This window comes from Rhea americana, unplaced genomic scaffold (genome assembly GCF_003343005.1).
Source record: "Rhea americana isolate MKP2758 unplaced genomic scaffold, rheAme1 scaffold_63, whole genome shotgun sequence".
In the NCBI taxonomy this organism is placed as follows: domain Eukaryota; kingdom Metazoa; phylum Chordata; class Aves; order Rheiformes; family Rheidae; genus Rhea; species Rhea americana.
This window is the reverse complement of record NW_028186790.1, coordinates 2,323,061-2,337,863: the sequence shown is the minus strand read 5'-3', so window position 1 is coordinate 2,337,863 and position 14,803 is coordinate 2,323,061. Positions and strand designations below refer to the sequence as shown.

Here is a 14,803-nt window from a genome sequence, read left to right as displayed (position 1 = left end):
CATACCTGAAGAACTGTGACCATCTCAGAATGTATGATGCTTTGGGCTAGACAGGGTAGGGAAATACATTTCTGATGTGGAGATTCTTGACAATCTCTACCAGGGTTGACCGAGAACAAATTCAGAAACAGCTGCTTGAGGACTAGAACATACCTTGTTGGGTTTGTGTGACATTGATCATGAATGAAGAAACCCTAAAGCTTGTTACAAGCTTTGGGGCAGGGTTATTACCTGAGTTGTATGAGCATGGGCCACTGCTTCCTGGCTTGAGCTAGCCAGTCTGCCTGCATCTAAAACGTGCTCTGTGGATTTACCACYTTGTGGCCTCAGGAGGCTGGAGACCTGCTACTTCAGTCTCAGTGTAGGTAAGCACATCAGTCTCTGCAGCACAGGGATGGAGGTTGTTGGTAGCACYGTCTGAAACATACTGCAACTGCGCTGCAGTCTCAAGTCACAGGCTCCAAGTTTTCTTCTAACCACCTAAGGCCATATTACAGCACCCTCAACACAGCTGCCTGATGAGTGTCGGAGGGTGTGAAGGGAGTGAATTTTCATGTTGCCTGAGGGAACTTGGATACCATTTTAGAGGAAACAAAGTAAAAGGCAGTAACACCTGCTGTTATTGTTATTGTTATTGTGCGTCTGTTTAGAAAGAGACTCCTGTAAGGGGCTGACCTGCTCTGGGGATGTGGTATGCTGTGTGTTTGGGGTTGAGGAGAGTCAGTCAGGTGTCCCTAGAGGCCAGATTCCAAAAGAAAYGGTGGCTCCTGAGGGCCTTCCTCACCTCTTCCTCGCTGGGGGTGCAGAAAACACCCGTGGTCATTTCTGTCAGCGATGAGAGTGAGCACCTGCTCTACACAGACCTCAGGATTTGGCACGGTTTGATTTCAATTGGATTTGAAAGTGGAAACAYTGCTTTTGATTATTCCTTTTTGAAACCACACTTTGAAATGTGTTACCTCAGTTGCGAGGCTCCTTCCGTGCTGGTTATGTAAGAGTCTGGCACAAATACAGCTCTCCTCTCGTGTGTGCTTTGTTGGTTTGCACCATCATAACACCAGGTGCAGAGCGTGCAAGCGATCCCTGCTCCTACAGGAATCGCCCAAAAGTCAGACTTGGAGGAAGAAAGACTAAAAAGTAAATTGCTCGAGCATTTAATAGGCCTTTATTGCCAGGAGATGCTGTGCTGTGGTCTGGCACTTTTTTTTGGAGGGTCTCCTGAGCTGCCTTTTTAGTGGATAGATGGAGGCCTAGGAAAAGTAAGTGTAAGCATGGGGCAGACTTCATGGCGTGGGGAGTCTCCACTGCTCTGYGGCTTGTATGGTGATGTCTTCCTGAGGGAAGTGGCTCAGAGCCTGCTTTTGCTCTAGCTTTCCTAAATTCTACCCTCCACTGAGCAACTGTCAAGTGAACCCTAGCTGTTAAAGCCATGCTAATCACTGGTGGCGCAGACATAGCTTCCTTCAGATAGAGAAGGGCCATGTATATCACACAGTATGGGTATGTCTGCCGCATTATCTAAGTCCTTTAGGCTCTCTCGCAAATCCGTGTCAGCATGGGCATGAGGAAATGCCTGGATTCCTCTATATCCTATTTTTCTCAGATACCAAAACAGCCTTTTGGGACTGAGAAACCTATAAATTACTCAAGAAAGGTTTGTGTGAAGTGGATTTAATTAGAATATTTAAACAGTCTGACGACAACTCTAGTCTTTCAGGAAACTTCCCRTTAATGAGTTGTTGGTCAGTCCAAGGCAAGGTAACTGTGCTGAAATTTAATAATCAGAGATTTTGAAAAATGTTGCTGAAAATGGCCTAAGGTATTGGACGTTTCTGGCTTGAGCACCTGTTAATTAACATGGCCATGAAACAGCCACAATAAATCTTTTATGTTGTTGTAGAGCAAGAAAAGGGGAGAGGAAGAACTGTTCTTCACAGAGAGCATCCTGGCACCAAGCTTGGTGAAGTGATGGACTGGAAAATGTYCAGCTCATTCTGTCAAAACATCCCCAGGCCTCAGTCGTTTTGGAGCGTACATCCTGCTGGAGTCACAAGCGGTTACCCCTGCCAGACCAACTGTGTGTTCTGCCCTTTGCGTGCGATCGCCAGAGCCGTGATTACATCTGCTCACCTTTGCCTGAGGCTCCTGGAATGCTTCTGGCAACGGGCATGGGTTGTTTTTTGTGGCACATCACCAACGTGTTCATGCACACCTATTTTCTTCCGTTTCCTTTTTCCTTTGCTGTGTTCCAGCCCTGAAGGATAAATTGCTATTATATAACCTTAATGGAAGAAAAAGGCAGGTGCCAATGATTTCTAYCAGGGTACAGGTGATACATGAAATATGAACTGGTCTGTTGGCAGTTTTACCTGTGCTGCAGTTAGTAGATACTGGCTCTGTGTTCAGCATCAAAAAGGTACTAAAATTTCCCTTGGAACCTGTGCTATTTTCTCCTCATTGAGAATTTAAGATGTGATTCGTTTTGCAGCTTCTCTTAATGTTTTGGCTGATGGCATTTCCACAGTATTGAGTTCCCTATGGGATGCCTGGCACCTTTAAGGTTACAGAAGGGACTGCAGCATTGACTTGTCTCAGTATTTGTAAAGCACAAGATTCTTTCAATTTTCTGACTGCGCAGGACATTTTTAAGAGGAATCTAATGTTGAAACAAATCTAAAGCAGGTCTTATAAGCTATATACGTAGGAGATAGTTGTTACAGTGTTGTTTCAGAGTGAGACATTATGAGTTTGGAGGGGGAAGCAGAATGTGTGACAAAGTAAGATTAAATACAGCAAATGACCTCTGAGGCTTTTCTCTTAGATAGTAAATTCCCGGTCTACTTGAGTCTTGTACAGGTCTGGATGCCAAGAGGTGTCTGTTTTCCTGGCTTTCCTTAATGCCCATCTCTGGAGTTATGTAACAGAAAACCTCACCAGAACCATCAAACAAATAACTCATTGACTAGTGCAGGCAGTTCCTTCAGCACTTGCATCACAGTGAAAGATAAGTCTTAGCTTGGGAATGTGCACCTCATTCCAGAAATCTCAGATTCTTTCCTTCAGAAACAGCTGGGAACATCTTGAGTACCTAAGGAAAGCACTGAGGTGAAAGTCCATGTCCTGTTTTCTTAGATACTTAAAAAAAATCAGGATGGATTATGAAAAATTACCCAATCATCTTGAAAGGCGAATGTAATCTGAAGACTGATGGGAGAACTCCCAGGTACCTCTACATTTCATAGAGTCAATATTTGTTCTTTCTCTATTTATAACCCATTACTCTTTCTAGGTGGGCAGGAGATTTCAAAGGGAGACCATTTGTTTGTCTTGATTAATGCATCAATGCTAGTGGCTTGGCATAATAAATTATATCTACTATCACAACTGCTCATGCAGAGGAAAAAGCAAAATATTTATGATGGAATTGCTCAAAGTCAAAGCTTCTCATTATTTTAAACAAAACTGCTCTTCACTCCGTTATTGCATGAACGGTGAGAAAATTGAGGAGAGAATTTGATCTACTATCTCTTGTTTTGCAAAAGCCCTTTAAAATCATAGCATTATTTTCCTCTGAACTTGTTCGTCTGCATGGAGCATTATTGCAGAAAGATAGGCATGACAGAGAAACTGCTGCTTTATCTTATGTCTGACTTAGCTCCCAGTGAATTTGCAGGAGAGCTTTCACCTGAGAATTGGGCTTTACAAGCACTGCTGCATCTCTGCCTTACCCTCCACAAAGCCAGTGGTGACTCTGGACACTGACCTTCTAAACCAGCTGAAGCTCTTGTAGGTATTCTCAACGCCACTTATGGCAATCTTCTTTTGGTGGAAACCGCCTCATGCAGGCCACCCTGGGCCTCTTCTTGGCGAATGCAGCTGCTTTACCTCTTAAGTAACAAGGTACGTCTAGTGAAGGGAAGGTTAACCAGAGGCCAGCAGGTGTGCTGTATCTGGGCTCATTCAGTGAGGCAAAAATAAATGATTTTACCTGTCATTGCAGGAAAACAGAAGGTGGTTTGGCTAGTTACGTATGTCCTAGATGGGGTGGCAGGGGAAGCAAGACATTATCAACAACAGGTAAATAGAAAAGATTCTCCGTGGGCGCTAGCAGCCCAGTTGAGAACTGCTAAGGAGGCGTGCTATACGTGAAATAGCACCTCTCAGACAGCTGTAGAAAAGGCAAGGAATGAGCATGGGGTAGTGAGTGAGGGAAAGCTAGGAGGGTGATGCTCGTTTGCTAATCCATCACAAAAAGCTGGTCCAGCAGAAATTGAAAAGGGCTTGGAAGCTGGGTGGGACTAATCCCTTCGTATCTCTCCAGTGACGAACAAGCCATGGCTTCAGTCAGTCACCCAGAGGGTGCGTTTCTATTTTCTTGGTATGTTACTTGCATGTAGAAATGCCACCATCTATACTAATTATAGGCAGTCCCCCATAAGCTTGTAAGCTCTGAGGTAATGATTAGCGTGCACACATACTTACGCACACAAAATTGCTGTTAGCCCAGACAGCAGCCCAGAGGAACCCAAACATTGGCAAATCTCTTTTAAGACAACAATGTAGCTTCTTTCCTTCTTTTGTAGGTCTGTGTGGTTGTCCCTGCAAGTAGTGTTACTGTACTAAGTTGAAGACGTGTCTTCCAGCCAGTACTTACCAGGTGTCCAGAGAGAATGAATGCACTAAAATGTCTATATATACTTTCTGCAATGAGAAATCTCTCTCATCTAGAAGAAAGCTAACTGGAGTTACTCCAGTCACAGTGTGGTGGCTACAAAGTGCAAAGTTTGGAATGGCTTGAACCTCAATGCCGTTGTGGTTCCTTAGTCTGTTTTAGATGCCATAGTAGGCTATAGGCTATGTCCAGTACTGTATGCAATGCCTGGCATGCCTGTAATTTATCACTGAACAGTCTCTTTAGCACTGTGATATAGATAAATGGCAATAATGCTGGCTTGTGTACTTAAATGCATGTGGAAGCATGCAGTTAATGCTTGAAACAGTTCTTTCAGACAGAAAGTATTAAAAAAAAAGAAAGTGAAAAGAAAATGTCCTCTAAGCAGTATTTCTCCTGTTAAGCACGTATGAAAGGGGAACATACCTGTTTTGCTTCTTGCAAACGACAGGCCTAGGCCATTGCTGAATGTGCACTGATGCTAGTGAAAAAACATTTGGGATTAATTTGACCCATTCAGCAGAAAGGCATTTTCTCCAATTCCTTTTGATTTCTTACCAGTTTATGATTTGTGAGAAAGAGGTTTTTTGTTTAATTTGCTATCTGCACAAAAAAGAGTGAAATACCTTGTGCCTTTAGGCAATGATAACCCTGAGGCAAAAGCAGATGAGGTCGATCTGAGTCATGCTGGAGAGAGATCTGCTTATTGTACATTCCTCAGTGCTCTTCAGCTCTACTTTCCATTAGCGCTGTCCTTTAATAAAGATAATATTAGGTGTTAGGCTTCAATGAAATTGCTTTATTACAATCTAGAATCATTCAAATTTATTGATGATCAAAGACGCAAGGGTATGAGGGGACATAGAGAGCTATATTACTTGTTCACTCCTACAGGAGAAGAAAGACCTGACCTTGAACCAGGGAAGTTGGTAAGAATTTTTTCATTGACCTCAGTGGATCAAACTTGAGTTCAAGGTCTGCTGAATGGCCCTGTAGGAATAGCCTATCTTCTGCTGTGTCCACTCTGGAGTGGGATTACAGGATGTGCTGTCATCCCTGGCCCGCTCTTATCAGGCCTAGGTAACAACGTAGTAGAKATGCTGTGGCACTGGCTTTATTACAGACAGTACCAGTCAGCCTTGGGACCATTTATGCAGTTCTTACTCTCTGCCACTACATTTTCACCAYTCCTATGAAGAATTTACAAAATACTGCTGGAGGTTTTACCACATGTCTGGCTGGTCTTCTTACAGCCACATGAGTTGCAGTGCCTGTGTCCAGAGCCTTGACTGGTTCAGCTTACAAATACAGATGTGGCTGTGGTGCTGAGGCTCCATGGCCATGCTTGGAAACAGCCAATTTTGTGTGAAAAATGTCTCTGCCAACTATAATGGCAATCCCAATGGAAATGTCYTATGTAAGTTGTAACTGTAGTTGCCATAGGGATGGTATGTGGCTGTGTTAGAGGATGTGTGCCTAACCATGAGAGAGGTGGATCTCAGTCCTCGTGGTGCTGTGCGAGGGGGTGCAGTAGGACTCTTTCATTGTCCTTCATGCTGTCATACCTACATGCCCTCAGAATGGAGGCCAAAGTACACATGAGGTCTGGGATAGAGGCTGGGGCCATTATAGCATCATTTTAAGACTGAATACTGAGATGATTCCAGGTTTTGATCAAATTGCAYCATGGCACGTTTCTCCCACAGGACAAGTGGAGAATTTCCAATCAATAGATCTGGGGAAGAATTCCAGTTCCTGTGGAAATGGATGGCAATGTAAGTTATCTGTTAGGATAGGCAGTAAAACAGGAAACAAAAGGGAAAAAATTGTGCAGGAGGTAAAGATTAAAAGAAGGAGGTCATGAAGCTTAAGAAATATTGGGAATCACTGTAGCCTGAAGAGACTCGTACCCATGCAAGAGCAGAAAASAGCCAATTCTCCCTTGGCTGCAAGAGGAGAAATAATAGAAGAAGCATGCTAACATTCAACCAGTTGGGATATCTCTACCTCATTACTGCTCTCTGAGCATAAGCAYTTACTAGCATGGGTGCATCAGTGTATAATTATGGCTACACACTGCCTACCTGAGTGTGCTTGGCCACCTGAGAAAGCAAAGACCATTTAGGTCAGAGGCAAGTATCTTCATACATAAAATTCAGCCCCCCTCCTAAAAAGTTGTCCTGGAGAGCTATTGGATATACTAAAGGAAAAATAGCAGCAGTAATAAAAAAAAATCAGTATGTATCATCATTCCAATGGTGGAGAAATCGTCTCTGGAAATTTGTTAGGAGGTGCCTAATGGGTCAAGTCAAATGGGAGTATAGTTTTACGTTACAGATATTAAAAAAAAGAGCACAAATCCTGAAGGTCTCAGTGGACTTCAGAGTCAKCTGGGTGCTGTATGCTGACATAGCAAGAAACCTTAGAAAGCCAACATCCAAATAGGCAGGAGAGAGCAAGCCCAGGGAGAAGATAGGATCCAAATCACAGCTGAGGAACTCAAAGCCTTTCAGTGTTTCTTGAAATTCTTACATGACTTGCCTCAGGTACAGTACAAAGATGACTTCATATCCCAATAGTTCCAATACAGTGATTAATCTAAAAGCATCTGCAGGATACAAGGCACAAACTAAATTCAATTGGATATGCTGGTCTCAGAAAAAAACACCAGGCTGTACAGGTTCCTTTAACTTAGAACATATTGTAAAGAAAATGCCAACTCAGAATCAATTACTTGTTGCAAACGTGAGGGGAATGGTTTTAGTTTCATTGCAGATAACTTTTTAGTCTCCAAATATTTTATTTTTGACATTTTCAAAAAGGGGAGGATTTTGCATCACTRTTTACAGTATTTCCCAAAGTTTAGTGAGAATGGTGCATTGCTTGGTGCCTTTGGTCTACATTGAGTTATGTTAAAACAACACGACCGYTCCAAACTGTCCCAGTATGGAGCAAAGTCCCCTGGGATTTATATTTGTTTTGTAAACTGGGTTGATTGAGTGAAACAAAATGTGAAAACTTCAAAGGCTTATCGTTCTGAATATTCTGCACAGCTGTTGTTTCACACTGAATATGGAAACAAGGAAGGATTTTACATGTGACATAATTGGTGTTACATTGCAAAACTGCATTATATGAAGGCCTGTGCCATSAAATTGATGATGAAAGCAAACAGCCCTTACTTCTATGAGTAATCCCATCTGTTTCCATAAGATGCTCTTAGGAGAAAGGTCAAAAGAAAAAAAAAAAGAACAAACAGGCATTTTGTACCGGGAAGCTTTGTTGGTTTATAATTGAAGCCCTCTCCACCTGACGTAGGCATAGTTCTATAGGTACAAATGCAYGTATACTCTGTTGTTAATTTATATTAACTTAGAAGGAGGCAATGTGGCCAAGCAGATTGAGCTCTAACTGGACTCAGGAGAGTATTTAATCTTTTCTCATCGCTGCCACAGTTTTGCCTGTCTCACCGTGGAAAATGCAGTGATCTCAAACAAGTGACTCTGTGTTTCACTTTTGCCAGGTGTAAAATGGCAGGATGYAATGGTGTTCTTTTGGAGAAAGCTTGGAGGCTTGATGAAAAAAAAAAAAACAACAGTAAGAAGTAAGTAATGGTACTATGGTTCAGAAAGCAAGATTAGTTACCTGGTGCATTTCTACAAATGTATCTGTTACTGGTGTGAGGACTTTATTCTCCTGCTTACAACCAAGGGAAGTTACCTGCTCTAACCTGTTTGTGACTGTGTAATCAAACATGGCTTGATTATAGTTCTCCAGCTGAAACTTAATCCTGGCCCAGCTCTCCTACTGACCAGCACTTCTTCAAGCTGAGGATGGTTTAAAGTTAGCAAGGCTGAGGTTAGTAATGCAGGGTCAGTGAAAAATAGGGAAGCATCACTGAAAATCAACCCTAAAAGATAGTAAGATCAGTGCATAAGCACTGAACTAGGAATCGTGCTAACTGGGTGCATTCCTGCTTACCGYTGACAAGCTGGGTGACTTTGGGCAAGTTGCTTCACTTCTCTGTGCCTCAGTTTCCCCAGCTGCACTTGTATTTACTTTTAAAGTACTTTGGGAATCTGCATGCATATTTCAGTTACTATAGTTTTATAGGTAGCAGAAGAAGGAGAGGACCTGCAAGAGAGAAGGTAGGAGTATGGAACGAGGATGAACAACGCACTTACGTATTGTGGTCAAAAAGGAGGACTGAGATACAGTTCTTAAGCATCCTGGGCTAAAGCCGTGCAGGGATTCGGGTGACTAAGTCCTTGTTCATCTCCATCTGGGAAGGCACCCTGATGTCCTTGGAGGTGGGACCCAGTGTGTCTGCTTCTCAATGCTGAGTGGCCACAGCTCCTGTTASTTCAGGTGGAGCTGAGAGGTGCTGAGATCAGGCTCAGGCTGTGTGTACATAACTGAGTGCTATGGACTTCTGCAGTTCCTAAGCTGTATTGTTCTTTTTGCCATGCTATTAAAACCAAGCTCAGATGCAAGGCGCTCTGTCTCCTAGAGCGAGGAGTTATGTTTAAGTATACCCAAACATCCTATTTAATAATGAATAGTTATGGTTACAGTAACCTCTATGGTTACAGTGTGATGAGAAGGACTGAGAAGTCACCCCTCCTAGCTAAGATGTAATGTTGAATACTGATGTATTGGCCTATTCCTCCTTCTGAGTGGTTTTAGGGGCAAGGAATCAAAGAGGTTTTCTAGGATCACATGTATTATTGCCTGTTCCTGAGACATATTTGAAGGTATGTCTTGATTTCGAGGGCTGTTACTCCTAAAAAGAAAAATCCGCGTTGGTGTCCGTGTTGATTCATGTTTGCCCCATGAGACTATCTGTGATGGAGACACCATCCTTTGTCTGTGCTGCAGTTGGGACAGGTGGCCCCTTCCCATTTGAAACACACAGCTGATGTTTCCRCATGCCCTAAGGAATAAGGACATTATGGAGATGGGCTTTAACTGAATTGCCTATTTGTCAAAGGCTGTTTTTTTTTCTTTAAGCAAGAGCTGTTTTCTGCTTTCCTTTTGGAAGGTATTTTTGCAAACTGGCTTAAAAACAAAGACCCCACATGACACTGATGTAAACTTCCTCCCCTGTACTTTGACGTATTAACAATAACATAAAGGGCTGCTCAAGTGCACTTCCCATGTTTAGCCTTAAAACCTTTGTCACCAAAGTGCTTTTTTTCTCCCCCATATACTGAGTCAGTCAAACCTAATTACCCTTTAATCAGTAAAATCAACACCTGCTAACAGGGTGGGCTCTTTTAGCAAATACTGCTTAGTTTTTTCCAGACTGCTGATAAATTTCCAGGGGCCCTATTACCTCTTTGTCCAGTTGATAAGGAGCTTTGACTGAAAATCTGGTAATAGGTATGGTTATCTCATGCCTGTAAGGTAATAGTGGTGAATCTTCCTCTTGGCAGAACTAGGCGAGACAGAAATTATATGTAGTTGCTTGCAGCCAAGTGTTCTGATCTTTTCTCTTTAAAAATCAGGTCAACCCTGGATACTATGGGTCAGAGAAATCTGGCATGTGGGATTAAAGCTTCAGGAGAAATAAAGAGGAGGGTGGACATAGATGTTCTTTGATCTTGCTTATGCAACCCTCCTTAAAAAGGCAAGGTGGCAGGGATGTCTGTGGAGAGCAGGAACTGGAACTCAAGCACCTGGAGCCTGCTGGACCACAGAGTACATCTGTGCTGTCAGTTGAACACATGGCCACTACCTTCCTCAAGAGCTGACTCATCTGCACGTTAGTGTAGATCCTCAGCATGCAAAGAGCAGTTTGTGGGAAGGAGGATTGCTTAGGTGCATTTTAGGGCTGCACTGTCAGGGTGGATGGGCTGTGGACAGGATTCAAGCTCAAATGCAAGCCCCTGTTACACTCATCCTCAGTGTGGCTGKTGAAACCTGAGCGAGGGTGGCAGTATGGACAGAAGCAAAAGCGAAGGGAGTCAGAGGGCTTACAGTTGCTCTTGAACTGGCTTTTACCACACAGTGCAGGCCAGAATGGGTACGTGGTAGAAATGAGGAATGTGGTATTCATGGCAGTGCTCTTGAAAATGTTTTTCATGTGTAATCTGACAGCTAGTCTGATTTTAATCTGAGATCAGCTGAAACATTGTTTTTCAGCATAAGAACCTCATTATAGAGACAGCTAAAATGCCAGCTTTGGCTTTATCTATCAGAACTACGCCCTGTATCTACACCATCACTCAGCCTCTGCTCTAGCCAGATGTATTGGTTATGTCCATCATTTACACACATAGCTTACGACGGGGCTGGAACTAATGCTAATCTCTGAGAGCTTTTGATGACCAAAGCCAAAGATCTCCCTCYGGCACCCAGGAAGATCAGGGTCCACCTGCAAGTCCTTGTGACGTAGTCTAGTTCACCTCCATGCCCCCAGAGCTCACCTCAGCTTTTCCAAGATAGCGTCTCTGGTTTGATGCTGCCAGGATACAGATGGAAGTGATGCAGGACAAAGTACTGGATGTGCTTCCAGCTAAGCTAGAGCCCTCTTTTAACTCTGCAGGGTGAACAGAGCTTGAGTTAGCACCTAAGGCAGTGCTAGTTAGAGGTTAAAGCAGCTGCTATGGAAGGACACAGATTTCCTGAGTTTGAAAACTGTAGGTTACAAACTCTGTGAAAATCCTKCTCTTGTTGAGGTGAATGGAGGGGAGAGGGAGATAGAGGGGAGCCTGGTTTGGATGGTTTCTGTCGGAAGGGAAGAGGATTTTGTGGGCTGAGACCAGCCCCAGTCCTGCAATGAGATCTAGGCAGGTTTGATTCCTGGGCTCGTGCAGAGTCTCCTGTATTGTAGGATCAAGGGTGGAAATATCTGAAGAAGTGTCCTATCGCTAATCTGGCAGGACATCACTTTTCCTGCTGATTTCAGCAGCAGCTAMAAGTGCCAGTCATTCCAAAAATCCTTGTGAATTTAGGTGCTTTGTTTTGGGCTCCCTCGTTTGAAAACACTGCCCACTCTTCTGTCTGTCTGCAACAGAGAGGCAAGATCCCAAGTACCTAAAGTAATAGCAGCTGGGCTTCTCCAAATCAGCTCCCCCAGGGCACCTGAATGCTACCCCTCTCTTAACTCCTTGCACCTGATGTGGCCTGCTGCGCTGCTGCTGGACAGCTGCACAGTGGTAGTCTGGAGCAAATTTGGTGAAGCGATGGCTTTTAGGACCCTGGGACCTCCGCCAAGGCTCAGGTAGGTCTGTCTCATTCGTCAGCCTCACTCAGTCCAGCTTCATTCACTCCCAGGGATGTGTGCGTGCGCGTGTGTGAGTGTGTGTGTGTGTGTGTGTGCGCGCACACACACCGAGCGCTTTTCCTTCCTGACTGCTCTCTGTGAGCRGCAATGGAACTAACAGTTTTCTCCGAGCAATGAGGAGGATCGGATTGGGGCAGAAACTGCGTTCCTTTTCCTYGAAAGAAAACAAGCTGTAAGGATATTTAAGGATGCGTTGCCCGGATGTGTCTCCCATCTCCACCTTTCTCGTAGGACTGATGTACTTGACAACTTTCAGCAACTTTGCTAGGACTTCTGCAGACTTCTCAGGTAGGAGTAAAGTGATGATCCTTTCATATGCTTGTCTTCTGCTTATAGATGGGAGCTGTTAATACAGCCTGTTCAAGAAGAGATCAAGGAAAGTGAATGTGAGCAGGTCTGGGATAGCAATTTTAATCCCTTTAAAATAATCTCATGAAAAGAATCTTCCATAAAGGATTTTAAGTTTGCTAGAAGACTTTCTTAATAATCCTGACCAAAGCTATTTCATCGGAGTTGGGTCTGAATAATTGKGAACAAGGAAGGGAATAATGTCAGCTTCTCTAAGTTTATAGCAGTTTTTGTGCTGTGTTTCTCTGAAGAAGTGAAGAGAGCTAGGTTAGGAGACTGGGAAGGTCTAGAATGTAAGTTAAAGCTAACAYAGCAAGATCAAAGTATTTTGTAATGGGCCAGATTCCTCTGCTCTTAACACATAGTGCCTGACTATTTCAGAGTCCCCCAAGCTCAAATAAAGGACATGTTACATGCTATGAGTGAATCATATTCTGAGACTGTGCTTGCTTAAACCAGGAGAAAAAAAGTCTAATTTCGTAACACATTATAAAATATGAAACTGAATCATAGCACTTGTTTTGAGATATGCACAGTGGTTAAATGCCCTGCACTTTGATGGTGTGAAATTCCATATAAGTTTTACAACTATAAACAGCTGTATAAGTCACTTTAAAATCAGCTTTCTGCTTTTCTTTGTGGATGTATATATGGGTCAGGGCAAATACACTGCATGGCATTTTGAAGTTGAGCAAGGATGATCATTTCACTCAGAAATGGCTAGTGAGGATCTCTTTGCTTTTGGGATATCTGTTTTAATTTTGTGTCTTAGTGTGATTAGTCTGCCATAGAGTCTGGATGAGTGTTGCAAAACTCTGTAGTGTGTAGGAGCTGCCAATTATAGTTTTCTGATGAAAAAGTTTCGTTAGCAAGAGCTGAATCTCACAGGACTGTGTTTTCAACACATCCAAACACTGCTGCTTGCTTCTTAGGGGAGGGCATGTGCCTGTGTGCTGCTGAGAGATTTGTGTAGGAAAGGAGGAGCCGGTGGTGGAGGCGGGGGATACATACAGCAGCTTGAAATCTGTTACTTGATATGAATTGAAGGGGACTGACTTGCCTGTGCTTCAGTCTCCTTTGGAGGCACATCAGTCCTGGGGGGCTGCTATTCAAGGCAGATCTGCCTGTGAATGGAAAGGACTGTGGTGCTTCCCTGTTTATAGCGGGTTTTCATCTCATGCTTTCTTAGCAATGAGTTTCTCTTGTTGCACCTCATTGCAAGCAAGTTAATGCAGAAAGAGTGCAGGGGAGTGGGCAAGTCAGGGGAAAAGCTGCAATGTGGAAAGTACTGGTCCTTCTAAAATACAGATACAGTGCATCCCAGCCAGCCCAATTGGTAAATCTTTTGCAAAAAGTGTCTCACAGCAAGGGTACTTCCTCAATGTGTGAGTGCAGCACAGTCAGAGCAATGGAAGCAAATTCAATAGGCTTTGGTGATGCTGGCATGGATGGGGGTGGGGGAGGATGCTGTCAACTGAAAAAAAAAAAAGGTAGGAAAGTTTCCAATAACAAAATCATATTTTCTGCAGCATTCAGCTGTACTGTCACACTTTGTGAGAAGAGGGATAGCTTAGAGTAGTTCCATGGTGAGGCTGTTCTCTGAAATACGGTCTGTGATCCTAACAGCACAGCCTTCCATGTGTTTCCATAACTATCAGAGTCTTCTGCTAGATCCAGGCTATGTTTCACAGCAGCAAGCTTGGCAGTCGTGTTGGACTTGCACCTTGTGGAACAGGAAACATGGTTTGGGGCAGGAAAGGGCAGTACCTAGTGTATAGTGGCTCTAATACAGCTCTATAAGTTCAGGAGCTGGGCAGCCACAAGTTGAGAGAGGGTAGGAAAAGGTACAGTATTTTCTAGATCACACCTTACATTTTCCCCAAACGTTTAGCAAAGATCAATGCTAACAGCTCACCCAGCAGTGGTGGTGCAGCCCCACTGGTCTGTCTCCAGTGCTTGAGAGGCACGTGCTGTGGGCCTCTACTAAGGAGCAGTGGCCCACATAACACCTCTCGCCTGATGGAGCGRCTCTTTTGTTGCTATTTTGTTGCTCCTGTATATAGATTGTCAACTGATTTAAGGAATGGAAGCCGGGTAGCATTTTAGTGTAATTTGACCATGGTGGTCTCTAGCCATTTGTTCTAGGGGTTCTGGGTTCCTCTCTGGCATGCCTGAAATTTAGCAGGTGAATGTCTTTGGGGAACCCCTATAGCCCCACCATGTGCCATCCTGCCTAGAACTGGTGCATTTGAAACATGAGTTGTCTACATCCAAAGGAGATGAATGGATTTGTGTTGATTATTGCTGCTGAGGAACGCAAGGCCCAGTATGGGAAGCTTCTGTAGCAATTTGGCTGCTGCTCATATGCTGGAAGGAGATGCCAGAACTCTTTGGGGTATAAGGGCTTTTCCAGGTGGCAAATAGCAATACTCTTCTGAGAAGGCAGCTGATGCTCTTCAGAGAGGGTTTTTTTTTTTTTTTTTTTTTTTTTTTTT

At 43.6% G+C, this 14,803-nt stretch overlaps 1 protein-coding gene across 2 annotated transcripts in view; it reads left to right on the top strand.

Annotated features, from left to right (window-relative positions):
• The first annotated feature begins 11,946 nt into the window (after window positions 1–11,946).
• The window catches only part of EVA1A (eva-1 homolog A, regulator of programmed cell death), a 215,535-nt gene continuing 212,678 nt past the window's right edge, over window positions 11,947–14,803 (top strand). For both annotated transcript variants that reach the window (XM_085320382.1, XM_085320381.1), the window contains exon 1: window positions 11,947–12,248. In XM_085320382.1, coding sequence (XP_085176508.1) covers window positions 12,149–12,248 — 100 coding nt within the window. In that variant the 5' untranslated portion in view covers window positions 11,947–12,148. The remainder of the gene's footprint in view (window positions 12,249–14,803) is intronic.